Genomic DNA, 27,226 nt, shown 5'->3' with positions numbered 1-27,226 from the left:
TCAACAGAGCTATGGCTCTGAGTGAGTTTGGCAACCGTATTAAAAAGAAAGCTAGGATTATTCTTATTCTCCTCCAGCACGATTTTCTCTACCGTTTCCTAGCATTTTGCTTTACAGTGCGCAGCTCTGCATTAAACCAAGGAGCCAGCTTTCTATTTTTAATAGTTTTTAAAAAGTAATAGGAGGGAAGGGAGGGATAAGATCCCATTTTTTCTGTTCAACAAACACTCATCTAATGCCGCATGCATTACTTTACTAATATGTTACAGATCAAACTGATTATTTTCCTAGGAAAATGCAGTCTGTAAATGAGAACTATACATAAGCACATCTGTGTTTACCTTGGCTGTTTGTTTTTCAAGGCTGGTATGAGTGTTGTCCAGCTGCAGCTGTTTCTGTTTGTTCTCTCTGGACAGTCGATCCTTAAGGACCTGCAGCTCCTTTACTTTTTGAAGGACCCTCCCCGAGAGGCCCACAGTCCAGTCCTCCTCAGCCCAGCTCATCTCTGTCCGTCTGGGCCTGACAGGATGGCAGGAGAAACGATATTATTACAAACACACCCAGGAACCCTTTGGCCTCCAAGAAAGAAATATTAACATTAGTTAGAAAACACACTTTCCGAGAAGGGTTGTCCGAAGCGTGGGACTTGGGCTATATGTGGACCTCCAAAGGGCTTTGCATGGCCCTAAACCTGAATTCAGCATTGGTGTAACAGTTGGGCATCAATTTATTTATTTATTTTTTAGGAGCTTTTGAAGTGTTTTTTATTTTATTCTAGTCATGTTTCCTCTTTAATGTGCTTTCATTTTAAGAAGCATAGCACATAATCCAAAGTTTTTGAAGAAGTTTGCCCCCTTTGGTGATAAGTTAAGATGACACCAGCACTATCCAGATGTGTAGGAGAAGAGGAAAGACCTGCTGTCTGCCATTGTGACTACACAGGTCTTTTGTTCACAATACTGATAATATTTTTGATAAGTATTTTAGAAAAAACAAGCCCAACTACAGTATTTTTTTTCCTGCCCAGGGCAGAGCTGAGTTCCCTTGAAAACTGCCCCAATATTTACTCTGATCTTATCCCATCGCTAGTCAGACTCCAACTTGGCCTTTCATGCCACACTAGAAAAATGTTATTTTCTTCCTCTTGTGTAAAGTCTATGATAACGTTTGAGGTGCACCTGTGGCTGGTCTTTTTTGATCTTTTTACAGTAGTTCTCTCTCTCAATGGCAGCAGAGACGCAAAACGGTAGTGTAGAATAATAGAAAAATTGGGTCCGAATCACTCTCTAATGAAGTGACTAATGGAGCCTATAGAGGCAACTGCAGCAAATAAAAGCTTAAGTTACATCTCAGGGAAATATAAATAAAAGATAAGTAAATAATTAACTTTTAATATCTAATTAATATTATATTTTTATTATTCAATGTATGGGAAAGAAAAATAAATCAACTTTTAAACTTGTGCAATGCACCTTTGGCGTGAAACGCGAAATGGAACTAAAAACATCCAGATCTTTAATGAAAAATATTATTGTTATGTTTAATATTCTCAGCATTTTCAACATTAATCTTTTTCAGACTTTTTTCAAAAAATGCTGTTTTGTTTCTGCCATGTTTCTGAACCCACGTCAATCAACTCTTGTCAAGAAATATGCATTTGAGGATGAAAATCTGAATAACAAGACGCACGAATCTTAGTCTGCAATAACTTACAGATGGATTTCCTGCAAAAACCTGACGCATTTGTTTGTCTCACTAAAATATTGTGTATTTAAATTAGGGCTGCAACTAATGACTAATTTGCTAAATGATTAATCTGTTGATTATTTTCTAATTAATCAATTAATAAATCAGATAGCAGATTTCTTTACAGATTTTGGCTAAAACTTTTCCACTTGTGGAGTTCTGGATAGATCATACTGACAAAAGGTTTAAAGGTTTTAAATACAAAAGGTTTATATAATTTTTTTTTTTTCTATTTTGGAATATTTACTGCTCTAAATGGGTAACTCTGTCAGCTAAAGGCATGTTTTAGAGTCTCTATAAGGGGAGTGGCAGCCTAGTGGTTAGGGCATAGACTTGGAATCCTGAGGTTCTGAGTTCGAGCCCCACTCCCACAGACTGCCACTCTGGGTCTCTGAGCAGGAACCTTAACCCCACACTGCTCCCCGGGCGCCGCACAATAGCAGCCCACTCCTCCCCAAGGTGATAGGTTAAATGCAGAGGTAAATTTCTCCAATGTGAGATCAATAAAGTTCAGTTATTATTAACTGATATACTTCAGGTAACAATTAATCGATTACTGAATTAAATGATGATTAATTCAATCACGATTTATTATACAGCTCTAATTCAAATTTATGCTGATATTTTTAATAACATAAATTATGAAAATATACAAGTATTTTCAATTGAAAGAAGAACAAAAAAATCTTCTTTGAACAAAGCTAATTTGGCCCATGCGGCCAAAAGCTTGGAAACCACAATTATAGAGCTATCCCAATCATCATTTGTCTGAGGAAAAAAGTTGTGATACTAAAACAAAGAGGAAGGCTGGTAAAAAATAAATCAGGTGCATATTACTCCCGTAAATCAGGGTTTGTCTTTTGTTGCTAAGGCTTCGCTTCCTCAGGGAGATACTGGTTGTCACAACTGTTCAGCTGTGACTCAATGTTTTCCTACACAAACTGCTCCAGCTGTTATGACAGATGAAAATAAATCCCCTCTGTCCCACACTTTGGCATGAACAGTAGTACTTTCACATAAAACCTTTTCTTCAAGCTTCCAGTGAATTTAGTGTACTAATCGTCTGTGCATTTAGGTAAGCAGCACATATAGATGAAAGTAAAGAATGATGAAAGTGAGACCTGGAATGGAGAAAAGCAAGACTGATAGTCAGCGAAGTTCAGTTTTGACATGTAATCCAGCCTCAGGGCTTATTATCAACGTTATAACTGCACTCAGTTTGTGTCAAAGCTCAGTGAGCGTTTATCTGCTTCTCTACACTTACGAACTGACAGAGGGTAGGCAACAAAAAAAAAAGTTGAAGAGTGAACAACAACAAGAATGCCAATCCTGCCCCTAATCAATTCAAAACACATAATCACACTTGCTTAACTAAGAACATGGAGCTCGTTAAAACATTATTTTAATTTTGTTTATGAATAATTAAGCTTTTGCACATTACCATCAATGCTCCATTCATGGTTAAGGTAATAAACAAAGTATGTAGCTGCATCTTAAAGCCAGAACATTTGCTCTTATACTTTTGCTTTGTTCTGATTACTTTTCTTTCTCTCATCAGCTCATTGCTTCAGCTCAGAAACAGTCCTGAGCTTAAGTCCATTGTTGCACCTGGTGCATTGAGATCCCCACAATACTTATGCAATCAGGGACAGGGATTAGATGAGAGATCACATATCACATTGGACGGGTTTATTACATGTTGTTGAGGTTCTAAAAAAACCAAGTGAGGTTGAAAAAGATAAACCACAGCTGCAATTATAGAGATGAAAGACTGAGGTTTTAGCATATTAGTGGTTCATTAGATTTGACAAGAAAACTCCAAAAAATGTGGTTATATTACACCTAATAAATAATATCCACCCTTCTAAGTAGGTTTAGATTTACTTTGGTTTAATAATTTAATAACAAAGCATTGATCCACATCAAAACATCCATTAAATGATTAAGAATCAAATTACATCAATATATTATGAAAGATTAATTCCATGTTATCCTTTTTAAGCTATTCCTGAATTTTGCAATTCACAAGTTTATTGCTAACAGATGATCTAAGTTATTATTTTAGTAGAATAATGCTGATCTTAAAGTAATGATGCCTGTAGGAGCTCAGAAAACAAATGGTGATATATACAGTACATAAAATTATATATAGTTTACTACACTGTGAAAAATAACCAAATTGTTTGCATTGCTTCCAAGCTTCAGTTAAACATCCCCCAATCCTGTGCTGCATCTCCTTCATAGTCACATGCCAAACAACCAGCACATGAGTCCCCTTCCACTCTTGAAACAAGCACAAACAGCGCAATATGGATGCAAACGTTGGTTGTTAATAAACGCAGGATTTTACTTATTGAGCTGCTTATGGTGTATTAAATTACTGACTAAATTTAGCTCTATTTAGCTTATTCTTATAACCTGGTGTAATAACACTGCAATAACATTTTATCTATTTAACAAACCAAAAAACACACTTTATCTGCCACCACTTTACTTTACATAAGATACTGTATATCTAAGTGACTAAGTCTCCTTTATTTTTTACTATCCAATGTATATATCTGGGTGCACTGTATATATTTCATGCACCTTTTCCTCCTTCGCCCTTCGTGCACCTCCTGTTGTTTGCAAGAGCCGATGTCACAAGTGAATTTCTCTATTGTGAGATCAATAAAGTTCTATTCTATTCTAAGTAGATCATATAACAACTGATTTTTAGATGAAATAAAAGATGGTCTAGAAGGAGCAACGTAAGGCCTGATCAGTACTAGAACCAAATCTTATCAATGTTAAATTAAAACATAAACACACCGTGATACGGACGGAGAAGGGATGAAACAACAATCCCTAGGTGCATAATTACAAAACCCACAATTTTTCACTTTAAGAAGAATGTCTTTCTAACACAACTGTAAATAAAACAATAAAAAGGGTGTTTAATCCACAGAAACTGATGTAATGACTTAATGAGTCTCAATGAGTCCTGAGAGGATGTTGGAACTTAACAGTGAGAATAAGTTTCAGCTCTTCATAACAGTGTTAGGCAACGCTTTTTCTACTGACCTCAAATTCAGAGCTCTCTGACTGTGCTGCGTTTTTGAGCCTCACTTTTGCCCTGCTCCCCCCCACAGAGCCCAGGTCTATTGTCAGTGGCCAGCTTTTAGAATGTGTGTCATTGTCTTCCTGCATGTTGAACTATTATGATGTCCATCGTTTGACAAAAAGGTCAACTAAAAAGGCTGCTCAGTGGCGCAGTGGGTAGCACTGCTGCCTTGCAACAAGAAGGTTCCCGGTTCAATTCCTGAGCCTGCATGGAGTTTGCATGTTCTCCCTGAGCATGTGTGAGTGTGAGCATGTGTGTTCTCCCTGAGCATGTGTGAGTTCTCACCAGGTACTCCGGCTTCCTCCCACAGTCCAAAAACATGACTGTTAGGTTAATTATCTTCTCTAGATTCTCCTTAGGTGTGTGTGTGTGTGTTATTTGGTTGTTTGTCTCTGTGTTGCCCTGTAATGGACTGGCGACCTGTCCAGGGTGTATCTTGCCTCTTGCCTGGAGACAGCTGGAGATAGGCACCAGCACCCCTCTTGACCCTGCTTGTTATTAAGCGTGTAAGAAAATGGATGGATAGATGGTTATCTAAAAATAGCGCCATACATACCTAGGTTTTATATCTCACTGATAAATTGTCAAAATTAGCTTTTTTTGTGCACAGTTTGGAAATGAATTATGAACAATCCATTCATCTATGAATGTCGATATTAAGGTACACTTTTTTCTGAAAACCACACTGACGGCTATAGAGGTTGATTTCATAAATAAATTGGAATATCATAAGCCTTCTATAGTGATAGTATACTTACATTGAACTATTAGATGAATGCTTCAAACTTTCCCAGAATTAGTTTGATCACAGAAAGAATCAAAGATGCAAGATTAAAATGTTCAGTACATATTTTCAGTACATGTTCACATGTTTTTGGTTCTACTTTACACTGTCTATTTCACCCATAAGTTGGGAAATTTGTGTTCTGCAGGTTTCCTCAACAGGTTCATCACAATCACGTGACTAAATGACGTAACAAATGGATGGATACTATGCTGTGGACGTGACAGATTTTAAAAGTTATTAAAGCACATCATAAATAAAGGAGGCAAGCATCCAGAACCCCCAGCGGCGGCCTGAGATAACCCGGGCTGCCCAGTCAAACAGCTTGAATAAAACTATAGACATCAACAAATAGAAGTTTATTTTCCTCTATAAACAGGTTCTGTAACCCAGCCGCAGACTTGGCTAAAGCAAAGCGAAGAGTCGCTTTTCTATCAGTTTTTAGTTCGGTCCATCACTGGTCAACGGCTGAACCCAACAGTGATGCTAGAAGCTAACTCCGCACTGAGGCTACTCACCATTCACTTCAGAGCCTCACAAAGAGCGCGGTCATCCGGGGGGAGTCAGGCTGTGTCAGCGGTCGTACAGCTCAACATCAGCGTCCAGGGGAGTAAAGAAATAAAAAGAGACAACTTTAAAAAGGAGACAAAGACGCGGGTGGACCGTTGACAGTTTTTCTATGACGTAAAAGATGCCGCGGGATCTGTCCAACTGATAACTCAACAGAACCCAGGGCGGCACGAGGCAGGAGGGGGTTGGTGACGTAGCAGGGGAATGTTTTGGGAAAAGTCCTCGTGGCGGGTTGACTCTCGGAGGACCTCTAGCGACGAAATTATGTCACTTGCACCTAAGAACGAAAACAAACCTGCATGTTTATCTGTTTAGTTACTTAAATATCAAACGTTATAATTTCTAGAGAATATATTCTCTATTACTGTTTTTTTAATACACGTTCTAGCGTTTCCCATATCGTTAGTTTTATTTAAACATGCTGAATAGTTATAACTGTCTAGTATACGGATTAGTTTACTAACCAACAACAGCAAAATTTCCTACAAGTGATAAAAATGGCAGCAATTCTATTGCTATTCTATTCTGTTATATTCTATTATGTTCTGCTTTATTCCACTCCTATGCTTCTATGAATTTTAGATGTTTTAAATAGAAATACAGATTTGAAAATGACAGAACTTGGTTCTAATTTAAACAGTGTCATTCATTCAAATAAATTAACAAATTATTTAAAACATACATTTGGACAGAGCAACTAAATTCTAGTTTATGTACAGCAGAAAAAGGTCAGAAAGAAAAAAAAAGAGAGAGAAAAAAACGACTCCACAGATCCTCATAACAAAATAAATGATTTAAATGAATAAACACAAAATGTTTTTGTAATGTACAATTGACAACAGAGTAAGCTTCACATCCTTAAGGTCTCCATCCTGTCCGGCCAAACTGACTTCTGTAAATGCAGCATAAATATGCCCCATGTGAGACAGTCTTAAACTGCTCAAGGAATGAACTATTGATCAGTTGTTTTGCTCTCAGGTGCAATTTTATTAATAAACACAACAAATTCAGAAACCACTGCAAGATGTTAGGAAAGGTTTTAATACCCAATTTGTTGCAGCGTCCAGTATTTGAAATGTTCTGTTGGAATATAAATGTATCAGTTCTGAAGGAATACATAATACCTCACATCTGCTACATAAATACTGTGAGGTATCAGGTTAGATATTTTGAAACAAGGTTGCAGCACAATGTGTTTGAATGATATGTTTGACTAGACTTCTGGACGTCATACTTTGTGTCATTGGTTGTTGTTCAGGAGGACAGTGAAGACAGACTTTAGGAAGCAGGTAAGGTGTGTCGATTATTTAAATAAAAGATTTACAACAGAACAGACTTAAGGCATGGATACAGGAGACAAAGCAGAGAACCAAATAAATTCTAACTGCAGGGTGACAACTTAAATAGAACAGGGCATACGCTCAGATAAAGGAGAAACACAGGTGAACAGAGTTGACTAGTTAATGATTGGTCTGCCTGAAAGACAAATTACACAGAGAGAGAAAAGTTGGCAAAACAACATTAACAAAACCTGTATCAAAACAGCAAAAGAATGACTAATAGAGTTTAAAAAAAAGAAAAATAACAACACTAAAAGTAGCAAAAATAACAGAACATGGAAATAAATAAAATGGAAGAGACAAGAAGTAAATCAGAACCATAATCTAAGCTGCAGATGCTGACATTTTGAGGCTTGAAAAATGCTGTGTATGAGTTTGCAAGCAGCTGTCTGAAAATTCCTCCTTGATGTCTTTCTGCTCTCTTAAATACATTTTAACTTTACTTGAAAAACTGAGAAATTAAAGCATCATCATTCGATATTGTAGTTGTTTTGTAATTTATTAATTTGCTCTTTATTTTCATTATAATAGAGAGCTAAAGAGGCCTCCTTATATGAAACTCCTTTAAACAAACCTCAGCTTAGTTTGCTTTGTAGTATCCATTGATCTGAAGCCTTCTCTAGTGAAGTTCATAAATAAAAATTCTGTCAGTATTTTTTTAGAACATATATACTGCCAACATTTTAATTAACATGAAATTCCCACCATTTTAAAATAAAACAAAAACACACTGGAAAAAATTTAAATCTAAATAAGTATTTTTTTCCTAAAATACCTGCATTTGTTCTTAAATAAATAAGGCAAGTTGGACACTTTGCCAATGGAACAACACAATTTACATTTAAGATATGAAAAAAACAATTCCATTGTCTTAATCAACATGCATAATAATTATATTATTTTAAGAGTAAAAATACGAATTCCATTGGAAGTCATCTTAATTACCTACTCAAATTAAGGCTAAATACACTTAATTTAAGACATTTTTACTTATTTCTAGGTCGTTTTTTTTTTCATTGTAGAGATCAAAATATGTTCATCCATAAAAAAAGTAAATTAAAAAAAGCTGTGTGTAAATAAAGTCCCCCAAATATATAGAGAAATATAAGGGCTAAATCTGAGAGTCAGGAACACTCTCTATGCAATGATGACCTCTAGAAAAAAACAAAACAAACCGAGACTATAATGGTTTCAGGAAAGATACATAAGATATTTCCTGGACTTTGAGGCAGTTGTAATGACACTTTGCAGTGTATGATTATGTCCACAAAGCAACACTTTATGAAATGTCTTTACTGAAAAAGCCCAAAGACAACAGTGAAGAATATATATTGCTGAATACATTCAAAAGCTGCACTGAGTACTATTTGCAAGCTATCTCTTCTAGTGTTACATATCAGGACTGAGAGTAGAGTAGTGATTAGATTATTGCAGTCACAACAAGCAGTCATTCTTCCAGGTACTCTGTGGATTTGAATGTAATCTGGGATTTAGTGGCTCAGTGCTGAGTGGTGTGGAAACCCAGGAACCGGTCTGATGTTCCTTACACACATTGAGACAGACTGCTGAGTATATGCAGGTGATTGTTATGTCATCCCACTAAGATGATATGTAAGAACAGAGTAGTAATGATGCAGAATTGCTGTTAGCCGATTCAGAAACAATCTCAGATGTTTCTTTTTCAATGGTTTGCTCAAGACTTAACAGAACATTTCAACTGTCATGTCATGTCAATAGTTGAAAACAGCTTCCTAATTAACCACACATAAAGGCTTGTCTGATGATGGAAGAAGAAGGAATTAAATCAGGAATATATGAAGAAAAAAGGAAGTTTTCCTAAATAAAAAGGATCAGTTAGACATCAGCCCCGTGCTGTTATGTAAAATGGTTTCCATCAGTCACACTGACGCAACCAGCTCTCCCTGCAGGCGTGCACTCATATCCCAATAAGCTCATCTCGTCACTCTATCTTTATTAATACAGGATGACATCCAATCTCAATCCTAAACTCACACACTCTTTCTTCTGCTGAGGATCTCCACAGGCAGCTGGAGTCTCATTTGGTCCTTTTGCTCATGGAGGTCTTCTCTTCTTCTGGCTGCTGACAGAGTCTTTACCTGACAACCGAGAGAGTCCTGCCAGATAGAAACACACCACACCTTTGTACATCCTTCATACATCCAAGGTAAGACTAGTCATTCACTAAAATAGAGATGTTTTAACATTCATGTGTTTGCTGTGATTTTATTAGAGAGATACTTATTTATTGTTATTTAACATGACTTCCCAGATGTTTCCTTGGTCTGCTGTCTTCTCCCTTGAGCCCAAAGTGCCAGGTCAGCGATCCACTGAGGAGCTGGTGACCAACACTCTGATGCTGGAGCTGGGGGCCATGGTAAAGCGAACTGAGCGCATCCGTTTGGAGAGAGCTACCGAGGGCCGGCGCAGGCGCCGGAGCTCCTCCTCCACTGCAGACTACAGCTGGCTGGCATCCACCCCGACCCCTCAGCCATACCAGCTCACCCCCAATGACCTGCTGGAACTGCAGGACCTCTGTGCCAAGATCCCCCCTGCACAGTGTGGCCCTGTTATCGTCAGGTAAGAACCACTGGGAAGAGGTGGAGAGCCACTCAGGCAGGAATATATACAAAGAACTAAATAAAAATATATAAATCTAACCTTTACTTTACTATAAAACAGTTTTTTCATAAAACTCCCCAGTTCTCACATTACTAAAGATTATATTTCAGGTCTTGTAGAACAATTTTTTTTTATATCTTTAACCTATTTAATAATTGTTTCTTTGCTTTGAATCAATATTCAGACTCACTGAGATGAGTTTATCATATAGCTCATTATGAAATAGAGACAACATTACTGTACATGTATAATATAAAGAGGTAACCAAAGACAAGAGAGTTGCAGAGTTGCAGTTTAGTAATCCCTGTAACACTCTAAGCAACAACATGCTGATACTCTCAGATCCTCACCCCTATCTGTTAAATGCTTACAAAAAAAGTTTAATCTTCCTAGTTCTGAAAATATAATTCTTTATTCAATTTGAGTCAATTTACCAACCAGATCTACTTAAATGGGTCAAAACGGAACAGCATACATCTGGAAATTTCTGAAATTTTGTTAAACATAGTGCAACATTTTAACTAAAGTGGAAGAAAAATAGTATAGTTGCATGATTTATGAATAGAAATCTGTTGTGTGATGAGCATTTATACCATCCCACCCAAATATTGTCAATTAATTGCAAACACCTTTGTGATTTAAATTAATCTGTTCTTTGAAGGCCTCAAATGTGTATTAGAGGACATTAGTGAAGAAACAGCTTTGTGAAACTCAAGGAAAGCAGCAGATATGTCAGGGAGAAAGTATTTATCATGTTATCAATATTATTCCAAACTTTGAACAGATCTGAAAATGGATTATATACAGCATACAGCAAGGCAAGGATAACCCTCTAATCTGCAGTCGCCAAGAGGTCATTTCTAACCCTGCTTTTATCTCCAGTTCAGATTGAAGTACTTTGTGGAAATGTTGCTGTTTGGCAACAGTAGTTTAGAAAATACAGCAAATATGTGGAAGAAGGCTCTCTGTTCAGATATAATTCCTGCATTTAAAATGCTATGTTCATATCAAACATCCTGAACTTAGCTGTGGCATTGTAAGACACAGAGACGGCTGAAATAATCAAACTGGGAATCTGTGGCAGGACTTGAGTTATTTTTCAAAGATTGGGCCGAGATATATGGAGAAGTGAAATGAAATCTACTTTAGATAAACCTTCACACTGTTGACTCAGCAGGTTTGAATTCAGATACATGACTTGTTTTTAAAAAATATCCTATTTGTAAAAACATTAAAACTATATTTTTCTTTCACTTTATAATCATGTGTTAATTTGATTACGCTATCATGCACATTCCCCATTTGACAAACACTGGAGTTTGTGCTTGTAAATTAACAATTTGAGAGAAAAGATTTTCAAGGCTTTTTTTTTTTTTCGTTTTCCAGGGGCGTAGAGAGAGACAATTTGTTCCTTTTAAAAAAAGGCCACCTTCACCATAATGGTTATCAACCTGCTTTTTTCTTCTGCTTGATTGGCTGATGTCAAACCTGCTTTTTTAGACTTAAACTGATGCAAACATATTTATTTAGATCCCATCTTCTCCCCTCATTGCAGGTTTAGGAGACTTGTTTCACAGATGGAGCCTGAGGTCCACGAAGTCCCCCGGCTGTTCCGCACAGTGCTACGAGACTGTGTGGATGAAGTCAACGGAAACGACGAGGTCCAGGCCCAAAGCACGTTTTACGAGAAGCACCAACGCAGCAAGAGCCTCTCCTTTGTTACCTTCCGCACAAAGTTTCGCACTGGGCAAATGTTCAAGGGGAGCGGCTTGAGGGGCTCCAGGGGGAACCTGCAGCAGCAGGTCGACTGGTCTGATGAGGAGGAGGATGGGGAGGGTGAGGAGGAGGCCATCAGGGACAGAGCAAGGAAGGGGAGGAGCAAGAGCATGCCAGAGATCACCCCTCTGGAGCAGAGCGCCCAGGGGTGAGAAGACGCCCTGGGGTGATGGAGGGAAGCAGGACTCTTGGTGGAACAGGGAGGAAGGAAGGAAAAATGGGTAAATGATGGATATGAATAAAGACTAAATAGGCAAGGTTTACATCAGGGGAACATTCACCTTTTTCAACATCTCACTATAATGCAGATATGAGATGTAATAAAAAGGGACTAAAAAAAATCTGTTTCCTTCCAGTTAACTTGAGGCAACCAGGAGCATTATTGTTCTGATTTTAGTCAGTTTAAGGTATAACATTATGCTGATGGTAAATTATCAACCAATCTGAAACCATGCAGCAGATATCTGAGGCAGAGAAACCAAGGATAGTGTCTCACAGACAGGTTTCAACTCTGATATTTAACAGAAAAACATTTCTTTACTATTCCCTCAAATTTCTTCATTAAAATGGCCTATCAACATTTGTTTTAGTAATTTCTAGAAAGGAAACTGTCACCATGTTGCACATTGAACTATAATGCATGTTGTGTTGGGTGGACAGCTTTAATACTGCACAATGTAAAAGTTATCTGATGAACTGTCCCTTTAAATCACGTTATGTAACAGGGAGAGGTGACTGTCCTGAGCTGAATTAGGACATTAGGCTCAGGCTGCTTTCCTGCTAACTCAGCAGATCCTATCAGTTAGTGACTACTTGGTCAACAAAGATCCTGCAAGTGGAAATCAATCATTATTTTTTATTACTGTACATATGCACTCATATATTTTGAGAAATAGACAAGAAATGTTGTGATATTTTCTGTCATTAAACATGTTTTCTCTATATTATTGCTGTTTTGCTTTAAATATTAATATTTTTCAAAACATGTGCCTGAATTGAGAAGGAGTTTCAGTCTGCGGTAAGAAAACATAATTAGTTTAATAATATTCTTGGATTCGAAAGCTCTGATATAAATAAAATAAAGATCAAACTCTAAGAAATAGGGTTAACAGCTTAAAAAGATTCATGAATGAGGGGAAAAAAATGCTTTGCTTAATATAGACTTGCATGATGCATAACATATCTGCACTGAAGTGTAAACTTATATAAAACAAAAGCTTCACAAAAAAGGGCTTTGCTACTTTACAAAAAAGTTTGATTTTAAGAGTCACTGAAAATAAGAAATAATTTTCACTGCATGAGACCAACATCCTGCCAATCCAACATCACTGTGAAAAGTTCCTTAAAAGTCCAGTGGAGCAACAATAAAACATTTTTCTCCTTCCACCAAACTTTACACTTGAACAAATGAGTAGTTTCATTACTAGAAGATGGTTTCTGCATACGGTCCATTGCAGCTGACACTTTGCTAATGATGATGCAGATGATGGGCTGCAGACCTCCATAGTTTCGAGGTCTGCAGCTGTTAACTCTGCAAGAAGTGGGTTGCTTTTGCACATTGTGCACCCTAGTATGCACTGTTTCCCAGGGGTGGACTGGGGGAAAATTCAAGCTGGGATTGTTTTTAATCACTCAACCCAATTAACGCGAACCAGTTGAAATCAAGAGCATCATAAAGCAACCAATGGGCAAAGGAAATCATTGCCTCTCTATGTCCGGGAGCCCAGGACATATCTATCGATGACTTATTCTATACTGTATATATTTACCACTTAAAAGTGGTGTGTTACGCTGGACATAGTAGCTAAGGTAGATCCTAAAGTACCAAGTTTGTGTTGGAGAAAATGTTTTTGTTTTGGTCATGCCCCAAGTTTCAAAACTTTTGGTTATGATGTTTACAAGGCTATAAACCAGATCTTTCAGGAGGTTATCCCCAAGGATGTAATGGTTGCAATACTCTGTATTCTTCCAGTTGGACTGCAAGGATGAGCCAAACCATATCTCTAAATGTTCTTCTTACAGCGGCCCTAAAATGCATCACAATTAAGTGGAAGCAACCAGAACCGCCTTCCTACAACTCATGGGTCCAAATTGTGAGGGAATTATACCGAATGAAAATAACATACTTGTTAAGACTTCAAAAAGACACTTTCAGCCAATGCTTAAGATTTACTCAAGTAACCAAGTCTTATAACTTAATGTTTATTTTTTTTCTTTTCTGGAAAATGTTACATAGACCTACCATCCAAGGTTAATTCTGGTGCTAGGCTTGTTTGGTGAAGCTGAGACCGCAAATATGATGCTGAAACTATAAAATGTCATGCTGGGATGGTTAATCTATAGTACAATCTCACACTGTAGAAACTGTTACTTGTCATTGTATGCTGTGTAATTTCTCTGTTTTAAAATAAAAACATTAAAGTTCTAAAAAATAAAAAAAATCTTTGTGCAGCTAAAGATGCCTTACTTTGAACTACCTGGATTTGGTCAACCTTGGGATTATTTTGTAAATTTTATTTGGAGTTAGTGTGGCAGACATTTGTATTGGTCATGCATGTTCAATGTGGGAAGCTGCATGTAACTGCCAAATAAAGGATGATTCAACATATTATGGGATGGCTGGTAACCCTAAATGCTCTCTCCTCTATATTGATTACTTTGGTTATTTCATCTCAATGTAGATGTTAATATTTTTAAGAAAATATTTAGTTATAAGACCCAGGTTTAAATCCCAATATGATCAAGAAGGGTCTGACCCCCCCAGTAATGCAGTGAAGGCTGACTAAAGAATATTTAATTGATAACATTTACAGCAACACGCTAGGATTCACTGACCACACAAGAAGGCCCAACTGCCAAACAGTGTTTAATTTTACTTCATTTTATAAGATTGTGGCCAAAAGGTTCCTGCTTTCTAAAGTAGAAATGTGGTTGAATCAGTGGTTCCACAAAGGGAGGTTTTTTGTTTTTAATGAAAGACCCTTAAATAATCAGTGCAATCTGAAAGCTACCTATCATCAGCTCTGTCTACAAACCTAAAAGACAACTGATAAACTCCAAAGAAAAATTATTAAAACATAGAAACTAAAGGTAAACTTCATCACTATTTTTGCTATGAGCCAGCAACACTTTTATTAATGTAGTCCAATAAAGAAACATCTGTTCCAGGATCCCATTTTGTTTTATTATTGTGCACTTTCTCATCAATATATCATTAGAACTATTTGCACATTTTACAATAAAGTCAAGGCATTTGGCTAAAAAAAAAAACTGGGTGGGAAATAGGAACCATGTCTTCTTTTTTCTTAAAAAGAGACAGTCATTTAAATAACATCCTGTACATTAAAGAGGAAAGGAGGCAAACAACCAGATACTTCCAGGGAATCTGGCAGCTTGATTCACTTCATTAGCAGAGAAACCCCTTCATTAGCACTGATCCTTTCTGGGGTACCGTAAGAGTGATTCTCAGTCCCTTTAATAGCTTGAAAATGCCTGAGAGCTGGCAGACATTTCCAATGAAAACTGTGTTTTAAAGTCATTTTATACTTTGGTGTAAATTATTCTGCAGAATCTAGGTTCACTGACTTCTTTGTATCCTCTCACAGGTTAGAGAGAGTACCCATTTGGCAAATAAACTCTAAAAGCAAAACAAAATGTAAATGGATAAACATAATTCAGAGCATAAATGAAGGGTGAATTTAGAAATGAAGAAAATATACTGTAACTCCAAGTAAAACAAAGCAAACCTATATGAGAATAGATTCTGGTTCTATTGTTTGGCTTTGCAATAAAAAATTAAAAATGATAAAGGGGTTATAGAAGGAAGAAAATCTAAATTATAAGACAGTTTGCAGAATAAAACTATTAAATTACAGCCAGTTTGTTTGAATGTTTACAAATAGTTGGTCAGAGTACAATGCAGAGCAGATTTCCCATCTATAAACAGTGGAGATTTTACACCGTTTATTGTTTGATTTGGACAGAGCTCAATCACTTCACTTCTCACCAAAGTTTTAAATCATGAGTTCACAGCTTGGAAATAATAATCAGTAGAGTCCATGTTTGTTTGAATTGATCCCAAGCCACCCTGAAACTGTGACAAAGCAGTCTGTCTTCTCAGTGTGCTGTGTGGACATCTCCAGGTCCAACTTTAGCTTCATGTCTTATGCTTTTCGTCCCTTTTCACCAGTCCTCCTTATCTTTACGCAAAGAAGACAACGAAGACGATGAAGAAAACTACCAGGACCAGAAAGATCTTGATCATCAGCCAGCGATTGGAGGACACCGACTGGAAGTATTTGAGGATTTCTGTGTGAGCAGCCTCCACGTTCAGCTGTGTGTCTTCTACGTTGGCATCGATCCTGTAGAGAGGAGACACAGAGTTAGAAAAATGGCATCCAGGATTTAAAAACAGCAGGAAAACAGCTCAATGGTCTTATATTTAAGCATCCCTTACCTCTGGATGGTCTCTTCTTGTTCTTTCACCATGTGAGCCAGTTGCTGGAATATAGAGCCCAGCTCTACGATGGTGCTTTCAATGTTCTGCATGGTGTCAGCACGGCTCTGGATGTACGAGTCCTGGAAACACATAACCACCAAGACTTTAAAAGAGGGTCTTTACCTAGATGTTTACTTCATTTGGGATTTCTATATGAACTGCAGGCTAATTGGACTTTAGTTGTTAGCCTAAATATCTGGGTTTCCTGAACAATATCTGTGTCTTTCACCCTTTAAAAGAACTTTACAGTAATAGAGATTGTTTCACCTGCTGCACCTCCCTGTCTGTCTGTCATAAAAACTATTTTCCAAACTTCAGCTGATGAATTAAAGCAAAATTATCTGAAAATGGAAGGCATATCAGAGATTTTTTGTCCAAAAACATGAGTTTGTTTTCGTGCAAAATGTGAAACCTCTCCCTTTTATAATTTATCACCAAATCATATCAAAACAAGCAAATAGCTTCGCTCACCAGAATATCCCCATTGTGGGACAATGAAGGGATTTTTCTGTTCTATAACATCCCATCTGTAGCTGTCTGAATCATATAAATGTCTTTTATATCTGAGGACTCTCCCCCTGAGATTTCAGTTGCTCTCTATTTAAAAGGAGAGATACAGACGTAGGTAAAATTGGACTAAACTATCTGTGGCTATGGCCTCAAAGGAATACCAGACAGTGTCCCTGTAAACAAAACAAATTTTTCCTAGCTCACATGGCTGTCAGGAAAAAAATTAATGACATTGGAGAACCCCGAGTGCAAATCCAAATGCAAAAAAAAAAACAACAAAAAATTATTTTTTATTGCCTCCTTCAGCTGTACAGGTGTGACAAACAGCAGGCTGGTACCTGTTCATCAATAAGCTGAAGCTGCAAAGGATTGCTCTGCGAGTCCATATCGATGGCCACATCCCCCATGCTCCGGGACTCGTCCTGCATTAGGACCGAGCTCTCTGAAAGAAAAAAAACAAGCTGGATGAACAAGATTTGACAGAAACTTGTGAATGTTGCAGCTGTAAAAGCGGAATGCACAGCGGGCACATACAGGAGCTGCTCATACCCGCTGTGCCAGGCCAGCGTTCCACGGAGGGAGTACCTTTTAAATTTGAGGTTGTATAGCCCTGGTAGTCATAGCGCTGCTCGCGAGCTGCATGCGGCTCCTGGGCCCCTTTTTTGCGGCTCCCTAAAATATTTTTTAATCTTTGCATTACAGAGGACCAGATACAGTGATAATCATTCACAAAGACTTGGGGTAGCTCACTACTGTAACAGCTATGCTATCAAAATAAACTGGAGCAGCATGTTCAGTGTGGATATGCAGGAACCATTTGCTCCTGTAATCAGTAAATATGTCAAGAATTAACAAACCTCCACAGTACATGATTAAAATCTAGTTATCAGGGTAAATGTGTTGATCTGAAAACCTGCAGATCCTGTGCTTCCGGTTTCAATAAAATACAAACTCCAACAGGAATTAGATTCAGGAACCTCGCACCAATTAATAATAGCAATTAATAATAATAAAAATGAATTCAACTAAATAAGTAGGGATAATTAATCACATTGCAAAACATTTGATCATTATCGTTTACTGTTAATGGAAACCCAGAATTCAGTTTCTCAGATAACTTTGTTATATTTATAGACCAAGAAAATAAGAATTGAAAACAGAAACATTCTGACCTGTACAAACTCAGGGAGAATGCCCACTTCACCCCCCACACCAGCCAGCTAGCTACAAAAACCCACAGCTGATGAATCTGGAATGTATACTAGCATAATCATGGAAAATTTAGTGGGAGGAAAAAAATGCATGCTTGGAAAATGTACACAAGCAGCAGGAAACCTTTGCCTATGCCTGAAAGCAAGGCCAATAGAAAAAATGGTGGTGGAGGAAAGTTTTCTTAGTCCTCTTTTCTATTGGAGAGGCAGAGAAAACCAAAGATGGAACACTTTATGGTTCTCTCAGCTGGTTAAATTTATTGATATACTAATTTCAAATTCCAGCCAGAACTGATATCTGACCACACCGCTTAGGGTGTGAATAGTTGCATTAATGACCATCATATCTCTGTACTTGGAAGAGGAAGCTGAGAAGCACCAGAGCCAGCAAAGCAGATGAGCTGAAGGCTGCGCTGTTCCTTAACAGTTCCCCTTTAAGCAGAAGGAGCCCTGACCAGGTTCTGACTGCACAGACGGACAAACGTCCTGACAGACCAACATTTCTGTGTTCAAAATCGGCTTCCAAGTCATCTTATGTAAAACTCCTGTCAGAAACTGAATTTTGTTTTCATTAGCAGACACTCATATTTAACCAAAAATCATTGAAACATGTCACTGTTAGTGTAATTGTTTCCCTTAACTTAATCTACATAATGAAGGTCATTTTCAATTAATCTTCTAACCTATTAGAATGTTCCTGCACAGTCAGTACAGACTGAAAGGAGAAAAAAAACATCTTGAAGATTCTAGAGACACATCATTTGGCCTTTGACCACAAAATTTAGGTTTTTTGTTTTTCTGAGAGGTCAGATTCCAAATTTCACTGGCATCTATATTTAAATACGGAAGGACAAGAAATCACCGTCAAAGAAGAACAAGCGTGGTTGGAAATCTTAATATAAAAATGTATAAAAATAAGATTTGTTTCTTTTGATTGGCTGATTAGGGATCTTAGCCGATCCAGAGAAATGGATGATTCCAAATTCTGTCTGACTGATTGATGCATCTCTTCTCATTTTTATCAAACACTGGGATTATATAACCCACTTTGTTTGTATCTGCTTAGAGTAATGTTTATTAAAATGACAAATACGAGGTTATGACAGTATATGACGTTACATAAAGGTAGATTAGAAAAACCACGCAAGGAATTTTACCCATCTATGCCCTCGCTTATAAAGAGTGTGTTAAAGATGCAAATAAAGAGATAAAAATAAGCATCATGATTGACAGCATGAGACATGTGAGACCAGCCTTTAAGCTAAGCTAGTAGAAAGTTTAATAGTGGTCATTTTTGAAAACTTATAGGACAATTTCTGAATGCCACACTACTGTACGTGTAAGCTTCCATCTCTAAGACGGAAACAGTACGGTCACCTTTTAACGCCCTCTGAGCTGCAGCGATAACATTTTTGCTTTTGATTTGAATCAACTGCTGCTGCTTATCTCCCAGAGCACAACTTCTGTTCTTTCCCTAACACAGCTTTTGCAGAACATTTGGCTTTATTTGTGCAAAGTGAACATGCATTAGTAAAGCCATATGCCTTCACTTTAACCCCACCCAAGATGAAAAAATAAATAAAAATGAAAAAACAGATAAAAATGAACATGCATACAGCCAGGAAGCAAACAGACTTACTGAAGTTGTTGGCCATCATAGGAGAAGTTGCCACAGGAGGCTGGGAGAACTGCTCTCTCCTGCTGCGCTGCTGCTTCAGGTTCTGGGGAAAACATTTAAAAGAAAAACGTTCAAAAGGAAAGCAAATATATTGATAAACAATTAATAAAAATGCTAATAATGTAAGGAGAAAAGAATCTCACCTCGGTTCGAACTTCTAGGACAGATTTGAAGTCATTAGACATCGATGCCAGTTTGGACTGTAACCAATAAAAAAAATAGGATTTTAAGAAGAATTTAAAGTAAACATAGTACCCTATAGCTATAGGAAAACTGAAATACTACACTGGAAAAGCTGCATTTTTCATTATAAAGCATTTTCCAGTCTCTTGCTTTAGCATACAACCAAAACAGCAGCTTTCCTTTTTTGGCTTTTGCTTAGATTAAACTTTTACTCTTTGCCAAAAAAACAAGATAGGAAAAAAAAAAAGATGAATCTGCATTCTAAATGTCCTATAAAAATGGGAAGTTGATGACTGTGGGATACCTGTAATGACACCACGATAGTGTTGGAGTGGGTTTGGATGTGTCGGCCACCTGGAGTGCCGCGGGACCTCACCAAGTCCTGGAGCTGTGCAATCTGTTTGTTTAGACTGTTGATATCCTGCAAACACAAACACAGGAGTCGGTATGGAAGCATTCTTTTTAATTAAGCCTTAAACTCGGCCCTCTGCACTCACTTGCTTAATAATGTAGGTGAGTTCCTCTATTTCCACTGCCTTGTCGTCAAATAGAGACTTCCTTTTCGCCACTGAAACATCAGAGCAACCAAAAACAGAATTAGCAGTTTGGAAAAAAACTGCAATTAAATACAGACTGCTTTCTTAATTTGGAGCAAATGTAAAAAATTATAATAAAAAATAAATAAATAAAAACAATCAACTTACAAATCGTGAGCTTTTCCAATTTGGCAAATGTATTGCTCAGGTCTTTTCCAATTCTCCTAAAGTCACAAATAGAGATGCAACTTTATTGTTTGGAATCAACATAATGAAAATGTATACATTTTTTATCTGTTCTTTCTTCCTCTGACTTCAGTCTGGATAAAAATGCTCTGCAGTAATAAAAATAATGACATTTCAAACCATTTATTATTCAAGTATTCAGAAAAGGGTGGGTGTAGTTTCAATAACAGAGAACATTTAGCGAGACAATATGTCTTAGCTGCAAAAACAGATATAAAGGAGGAATATGAAGAACTTACTTGGCCATAAGTGTGAAATCACTGTGTTGCCTGAGGGCACTGTGAGCTGGTTTACTGGGCTGAACTCCATTCTGCTAAAGGAAGTAATAAAAATCAACACCATTATGTCTAAATAAAAAAAGTCTTCATCCATCCCGCATTTTTTTTTTGTCATTACACTGTCACAAGTACAGAGCAACGAAATTCACTCTCTGCATTTAGGTCATTCCCTTGGGGATGCAGTGGGCTGCCATTGTGCGGCGCCTGGGGAACAGTGTACAGTTAAGGTTCTTTGCTCAGGGATCCAGAGCAAGTGGGAGTAGGGCTCAAACTCACAACCTCAGGATTCCAAGCTCTATGCCCTAACCACTAGGCCATCTTTACAGGGACAAGAAAGATGAAAGATGGTGTTGATAAAAGATAAATGTCGCTTCGTCCACTGTTTTGACCCTACATGGAAATCACCCCCAAGTTTAGAGTTCATGTTAAACACAAAAGAAATCCCTATCCATGTGACTACCACTTCCACTAACATTGTTTATATTAAAACAGACCCATTCAATGTTTAAATTTAAATCCATGCCATTCAAGTGGTGCATTTTTATAAACATGAAGCAAGCTCCAGTATTTAAACAGATACAACTAGTTATTGATCATTCACTTATCCCAACTTATTATGGACTAAATCTTATTGGATTCAGATGTCCTAAAGGATGGCTAATATACCACTATGTGTGTCTTCATTTATAAAACACAGCAAACTTTTTATTACCTGATATATAACAGGGAGTCTCAACGTTTGATTAAGCATTTGAATATAGGAACAATAATAGTGATGATGAATGTGAAATGCAAGTGCTCAAAAATCACAACTTTTGCAAACGTGATAAAAAGCGCAACTTTTTTTGAACACATATTTCACATATAATCAACTGTTTTATGTCTACAATATAATGAAGATGCTAAAAGGTTAAGCCAGAATAACAAAAAAACTTTTACTTCATTTTTAACAACTTATTGAACCCAAGTTCTTTGGCTTGATTTACTGTTTAGAAACCCTGTATTCGTTTTCCCCAATATAACACTGGTTTTCTTTTAGACCTTTTGAATAGACTTTCCATCAATGTTTTTGGTTTTACAATTACAGAAGAAAAGATAAGCCCTACAGAGTTGTATATTGTCCAGGATATATACTTTTCTGAAATACTTTTAAATCTTTTATACTATAAAGAAAATACCACCATAATCATCAAGATTCCTATTTTAACTGAAACTCAAAACATTACTCTGAAATCATGGAAACAAGATAGCTGAAGCAGGATTTTATAACTTAAGCTACTCTGAATGGAAATATGATGCGAAAAGAAAGCAAAAGTGGAACCAAAACATATATGATGTCATGTTTGGGGGTAACATACCTGTCTGCCCTGGAGAGATTTACAGGCTGACTGGAACTCGAGGGTTCGGTCGCGGCACGTCATCGTGCCGCTAGTTAAAGGGTCAGAACCCCGCTGTGGACCACCTGAAACTCCTGGATCTTCCTCCTGAGGCCGATTCGATTAATAACAAACAGAAAGACCACCAGGCATCCAACCGACCTACATCCAAGGTGGTGTGTCTGTCGTAAACATACACACAAGCATGTCTGTGACAGAAAATAAAAACATATGTTAACCTCCTTGGAGTCATATAAGAAGATTACTTCATCAGAAAACAACACAGCTGAACCGGCATCGCTAGCTTTCAAACATAACATAAAGATTTAAACCACTGAAATTAGGTGGGAGTCTTAGCTTCAACATATACCCAATTAAGAGCTAAAAATACGTTTCAGTAGGTAAGGATGATTAATCTGAAGTCTTGGGAAAGGCCGCCCATCACGACGCACAGCTGATCACGGCCTAATGTTAGCTCAGGGATGCTAACAGGTTTTTCGAGCTATCAGTCCCTCATTACAGCGGTTCAGTACGACCGAAACTGATACAGTGATTAGTAGTCTAACTTAAAAAATATATAAATAAATGTATTATATCGGTTCAACTTACTAGATTCGATATCACAGCATTTTAATGAGGGTTCTCGATGTTTCTGTTGAGAAGTAACCGACCCTACACTTAAAGTTTCGATCCGGGTCATTTCCGGAATTGACGTCACTGCCACGTCTACTTCTAAAGAGACGGAAAACCCATGCAGTTGTACCACCTCGCCATCAGAGGGCAGCATTTCCACTCTTTAGAGACAACGCACTGATAAACTACAGAAACCAAATAAGATTCATTTTAGCACGGTTCATCTAAATAAGATAGAAAATGATTGATATAAGAGAAACGGATGAGTTCCGGGAATAAAATGATTGCATGGTTTTCCCAGGGGGTTTTGTTTTCTTTTTGACTTATTGAAAGTTCGGAAAACACAAAAAATTCAACCTATTAACTTTTTATTCCTAAAATTGTTATTGACACTAGTGGTATAAATAAAAAAATACCCACATTTATGGTAATCAATGTTATTTTTAAGAAAATCAAATACTTTTTATCAAGGAAAACAAACTCTGTACCACACGAGAACCACGAAAAAGAGAAAACCGCTAAAAATGTTCTCCACCCAGATGGATTTTTGACTACAACTCAGAAAACTTATGCATTATTTATATAGTTTTTTTATAATTTTATTTCCTCTCAACTGTATATATTATGCTTAATGTTTGTATTCTATGGACTTATGGAGCTGAAATGAAATTTGTTGTTTATAAATACAAACTTTGGCAACAATGCTTGTTCTGATTCTGAAATAAATCAGAAAATAGATATATTTCATGAAATGCATAAATCTGTGGGAAATCTGTATAAATGGTATCTGTAGGTTACAGAGTCACCTTAAATCACAAAGGTTACAGTCACCGGTGTGAGTTTTATCATGGCAATGATGTCACATATACATACAAAGCCACAACTTCAATCATTTTTACAGTTATTAAGTGAGATGAAAAAGCTTGTTCCATGCAAGGACATCAACATATTTAGAAAAACTCGACTCCCACCTGAATGTTGTGGGTGGGGTGCGTGGCTTTGTTATTTCCAGCACAGGAGCTCTACTAGAGGCCTGGGAGCTTGAGGGTTCTTAGTATCTCACCTGTCCCTAGAATTTTACACTTCTGGACTGAGTTATCTGAGGAGTGTCCAGGTATCTCCAGTTTGGGGGTTACTGAGCCCAGTAACTTTTTCCCTTTTTTTCCTGCTGTTTCCATCATTTGGGATGGCCACATCAATCTCTACATTCATCCCCTGATGCTTATTAATGACCAGAATGTCTGGTTGGTTTGCCACAGCCATTTTATCTGTTTGGATCTGGAAGTCCCACAGGATCTTAGCTCTGTCCTTCTTCACTACCTTGGAAGGTGGCTCCCATTTTGACCTGGGGGTCTCCAGTTTGCATTCTGCACAGATGTTTCTATACACTATACCAGCCACTTGCTTATGCCATCCCATGTAATATTTTCCTACCAGTATCCTACACCCTGCTGTGAGATGCTAGATTGTTTCTGGGGCCTATTTGCATAGCCTGCATCGTGGAGCTTGCCTGTTATGGTAGATCTGGGCCACTTTTGCTCTGATTTCAAGGCATGCTGCATTGATCAGTGCTTCTGTGTTGTCCTTCAGTCTGACCATCTCTTGCCATTCATAGAAAATCAGCCATTTCAGCTGTCTGTCGGTTGTACAGGGTTTTTCTCCCATGATGGTTCCTCCAGTTCCTTAATTTCTAGCTTCCATTGTCATGAGGCATTCACTCTGTGCTTTACCTCTTAGGGCCATCTTCCTGATGCATTCTTGGAGATTGGATGTTTCATCTTTAGTGGATGCTCTGATGCTCACTAGGCCTATGTCTCCTTTGCCCTTAGTGCATAGTCTCTGGATACTGGATTTGGTGTGGAATCCTCCATGCATGGTAAGTAGCTCTCACAGTTTGACATCAGTGGCCTGAATATCCTCCTTAGGGGAACTTATTACCCTAGCAGGGTATCTGATTATTGACAAGTCATAGCTGTTAATCGCCCTGCTGAAGAAACAAAAAGACCTGATTGGCTGTTGCCTCAGGTGAGCCGACCTGCAGGTATATGGTATGAAAAAATGAAGATAAGATTCAGAAAGACTCTCTGATGTCCCCCTCACTCATGCTGGTACCTGCATCCTCCTCCTGACAGGATCAAGCCTGTCTAAACCACAAATATGTCCTCGAATAAATGTTTGAGGACAGAGATTTGAACCCCTATCCACAAAACCCTTGTGAACCCCTCCACTATCTTGTGTGAGCCCATCATGACCTTTTATGTAATTCAGCTAAGATGTTAGCTTTTGTATCTTACTTTAATCTATTAACTTGTCTCTCTATCCTCTCATGCTTGCTGTATATCCAAAATCAGCCCACCTTACTTAGATGATTTCAGGTCAGCAAGTACCTGCTAATCAGTGGGAATCACATGTGCTAAACAGAGCTAATATAAGATATGCAAGACTTGAACTGAACACCCCTTTAGACATTTACCCAATTTGTACTTTTTTTGTATATGATATTCAATTAGATTCAAAAATACTTTATTGATCCCAAAGAGAAATTAAATGTTGTAGCAAAACATAATTTTTTTGTTGTTGAGTTGTTGTGTATTTTGATGGCTGCAGGGAGGAAGGATAGTTGTCTGACTTGTGACATATCTGGGGAAGCTGTTGACTGAAGATACTCTGCTGTTTTTAACATTGTTCTGAAGAGGATACTCAGAGTTCACCATCACTTTCCCTTTTTTATGAAGAATTATTCGTATTGAAATGGTCTTAGAGATGGTTTTAGAGAAGTTCCTAGAACGAAACATGGCAGAAGTGTAAAATGAAGTATTTGAGATGTGAGAGGAAACCTTTAGCTTTAGGCTGGATTCAAATTTGTCTGTAGGTAGGAGAGAAGGATGCTGAGCCTGTTCCTGAATGTAACCTGTTGAAGGATGTGTTTAATTCATTGGCTCTGTCCAGACTTCCATCTGTCTGATTATCCTTCTGCTTAAAGCCTGCGGTCATCCTCATCCCCAAACCAAACATCTCAGATTTTCTTTGTTTGGACTTTTTTTTCCAGCTTTTTCCTGTATGCTTCCTTGCTTACCTGTTATCTTGACCTGAAGTAGCTTCTGTATACTTGTTAATAATTCCCTGTCTCCCTTCCCGAAGGTTCTTCCTTTTCAGCATTACCTTCACATTATTGTTTATCCATGGTTTATTACTAGGATAAACATCTCACTCTTTTTGTGGGGTTAGTGCAATCAACATAAAAGTTTATATAATCAGTCATACAGTCATTACATTGATGTCCTCTCTTTGTGGCTGGCACAGTACATCCCAGTCTGAAGCATCAAAACAACCTTGCAGGTCTTCTTCTGCTTCCTGTGGGCATTTTCTTTCAGTTCCATTTAATGTAGGTTGACTCTTACAAACTGGATTATACTCTAAGCAGAAAAAAAAACAAGATTTTGATCTGGGCTCCCATAAAAAAAGTAAAGTTTACTTTAAAGATGTATGAGTCATTGACACTTGGATTTAAAAAAGTCCAAAGTTTTATTTTCTGTGCTAAAGCAACTGAAAAACAGTTGGAATTTTGGAAGCAAAGCAAAAAATAAGGGGTGATCGAAATCACCAGTTATTGCCAAAAATTCATTTGGCTGTTGTGTTTGTGTCTTAGCAACAAAATGACACAGGACACAGAATGTGGAATGTAAACAGATGCAAAAACAACACTGGTAAACTCTTTGAGTGGACAAAAACCCAAAATACTGAAAAAAATAAAATAAAATCTAGTCAGGGGAGATTAGAAATAATACTACCAAACTCCACCCCAAAACAGCAAACCCAGCAGTGAAACTTGGTGAAGGGAACATCACATAGTGGGATTGTTTTAGTAAAGGGGAATTGGGAGCCATGTTAAATTGTTGAAGGAAAAGTGAATCGAGAAAATTTGTGGAACATTTCTTTTATGAATCTGAAGATGAGATGAGGCCAGATTTTATCTTTAAGTCCAACACACATTCAAGAAAAGTCCCAGAGAAAGAAACTATAGCTGCTGGAATGAGTCAGTTCCATTGAAAATCACTGCAAAGAAAAGAGAGAGCAGGGAAGATGCCCTCAGAACCTTTAAGATAGAACAAGAACTT

General features: G+C 37.5%; 3 protein-coding genes across 7 annotated transcripts in view; 1 reads left to right on the top strand and 2 right to left on the bottom strand.

Annotated features, from left to right (window-relative positions):
- LOC107087841 (centromere protein F-like) overlaps positions 1-6,374 on the bottom strand; it is a 33,570-nt gene extending 27,196 nt beyond the window's left edge. For both annotated transcript variants that reach the window (XM_015379631.1, XM_015379640.1), the window contains exons 1-2: positions 6,152-6,374; positions 342-519 (exon numbers count right to left, since the gene is read on the bottom strand). In XM_015379631.1, the coding sequence (XP_015235117.1) occupies positions 342-503 (162 nt within the window). In that variant the 5' untranslated portion in view covers positions 504-519; positions 6,152-6,374. The remainder of the gene's footprint in view (positions 1-341; positions 520-6,151) is intronic.
- Positions 6,375-9,623: 3,249 nt separating this feature from the next.
- Positions 9,624-12,111, top strand: LOC107087770 (protein RD3-like). Its single transcript, XM_015379513.1, has 3 exons — positions 9,624-9,728; positions 9,834-10,141; positions 11,739-12,111. The coding sequence occupies exons 2-3, from the start codon at positions 9,834-9,836 to the stop codon at positions 12,109-12,111; spliced, it is 681 nt and encodes a 226-aa protein (XP_015234999.1). The 5' UTR covers positions 9,624-9,728.
- A 3,090-nt stretch (positions 12,112-15,201) lies between these two features.
- Positions 15,202-23,189, bottom strand: stx5 (syntaxin 5). Of its 4 annotated transcripts, none has more exons than XM_015379808.1 (12): positions 23,085-23,189; positions 22,458-22,684; positions 21,061-21,131; positions 20,744-20,799; positions 20,537-20,607; positions 20,344-20,460; positions 20,000-20,056; positions 19,818-19,899; positions 17,553-17,639; positions 17,306-17,409; positions 16,416-16,537; positions 15,202-16,320 (listed from the first exon to the last, which is right to left on the bottom strand). In XM_015379808.1, the coding sequence occupies exons 2-12, from the start codon at positions 22,518-22,520 to the stop codon at positions 16,161-16,163; spliced, it is 990 nt and encodes a 329-aa protein (XP_015235294.1). In that variant the 5' UTR covers positions 22,521-22,684; positions 23,085-23,189; the 3' UTR covers positions 15,202-16,160. The 4 variants fall into 4 exon arrangements, with proteins under 4 accessions (XP_015235294.1, XP_015235287.1, XP_015235304.1 ...); XM_015379801.1 differs by having other exon boundaries at positions 15,203-16,320; positions 21,061-21,134; XM_015379818.1 differs by lacking the exon at positions 17,553-17,639 and having other exon boundaries at positions 15,203-16,320; positions 21,061-21,134.
- Positions 23,190-27,226: the final 4,037 nt, after the last annotated feature.

Source organism: Cyprinodon variegatus, unplaced genomic scaffold (genome assembly GCF_000732505.1).
Source record: "Cyprinodon variegatus isolate N-32 unplaced genomic scaffold, C_variegatus-1.0 Scaffold10, whole genome shotgun sequence".
Classification (NCBI taxonomy): domain Eukaryota; kingdom Metazoa; phylum Chordata; class Actinopteri; order Cyprinodontiformes; family Cyprinodontidae; genus Cyprinodon; species Cyprinodon variegatus.
Note: the sequence above shows the minus strand (reverse complement) of the source record. Positions and strands in the feature narration are given on the sequence as shown.

Excerpts from the sequence above, each read along its gene's own strand:
- LOC107087770 (XM_015379513.1), top strand. The coding sequence starts at position 9,834 with ATGTTTCCTTGGTCTGCTGTCTTCTCCCTTGAGCCCAAAGTGCCAGGT. Across the intron at positions 10,142-11,738 it reads TGTGGCCCTGTTATCGTCAG|GTTTAGGAGACTTGTTTCAC; the intron begins GTAAGAACCACT and ends CCCTCATTGCAG.
- stx5 (XM_015379801.1), bottom strand. The coding sequence starts at position 22,520 with ATGACGTGCCGCGACCGAACCCTCGAGTTCCAGTCAGCCTGTAAATCT. Across the intron at positions 20,461-20,536 it reads TCACCTACATTATTAAGCAA|GATATCAACAGTCTAAACAA; the intron begins GTGAGTGCAGAG and ends TTGTGTTTGCAG. Across the intron at positions 17,640-19,817 it reads TATGATGGCCAACAACTTCA|GGAGCCGCAAAAAAGGGGCC; the intron begins GTAAGTCTGTTT and ends AAAATATTTTAG.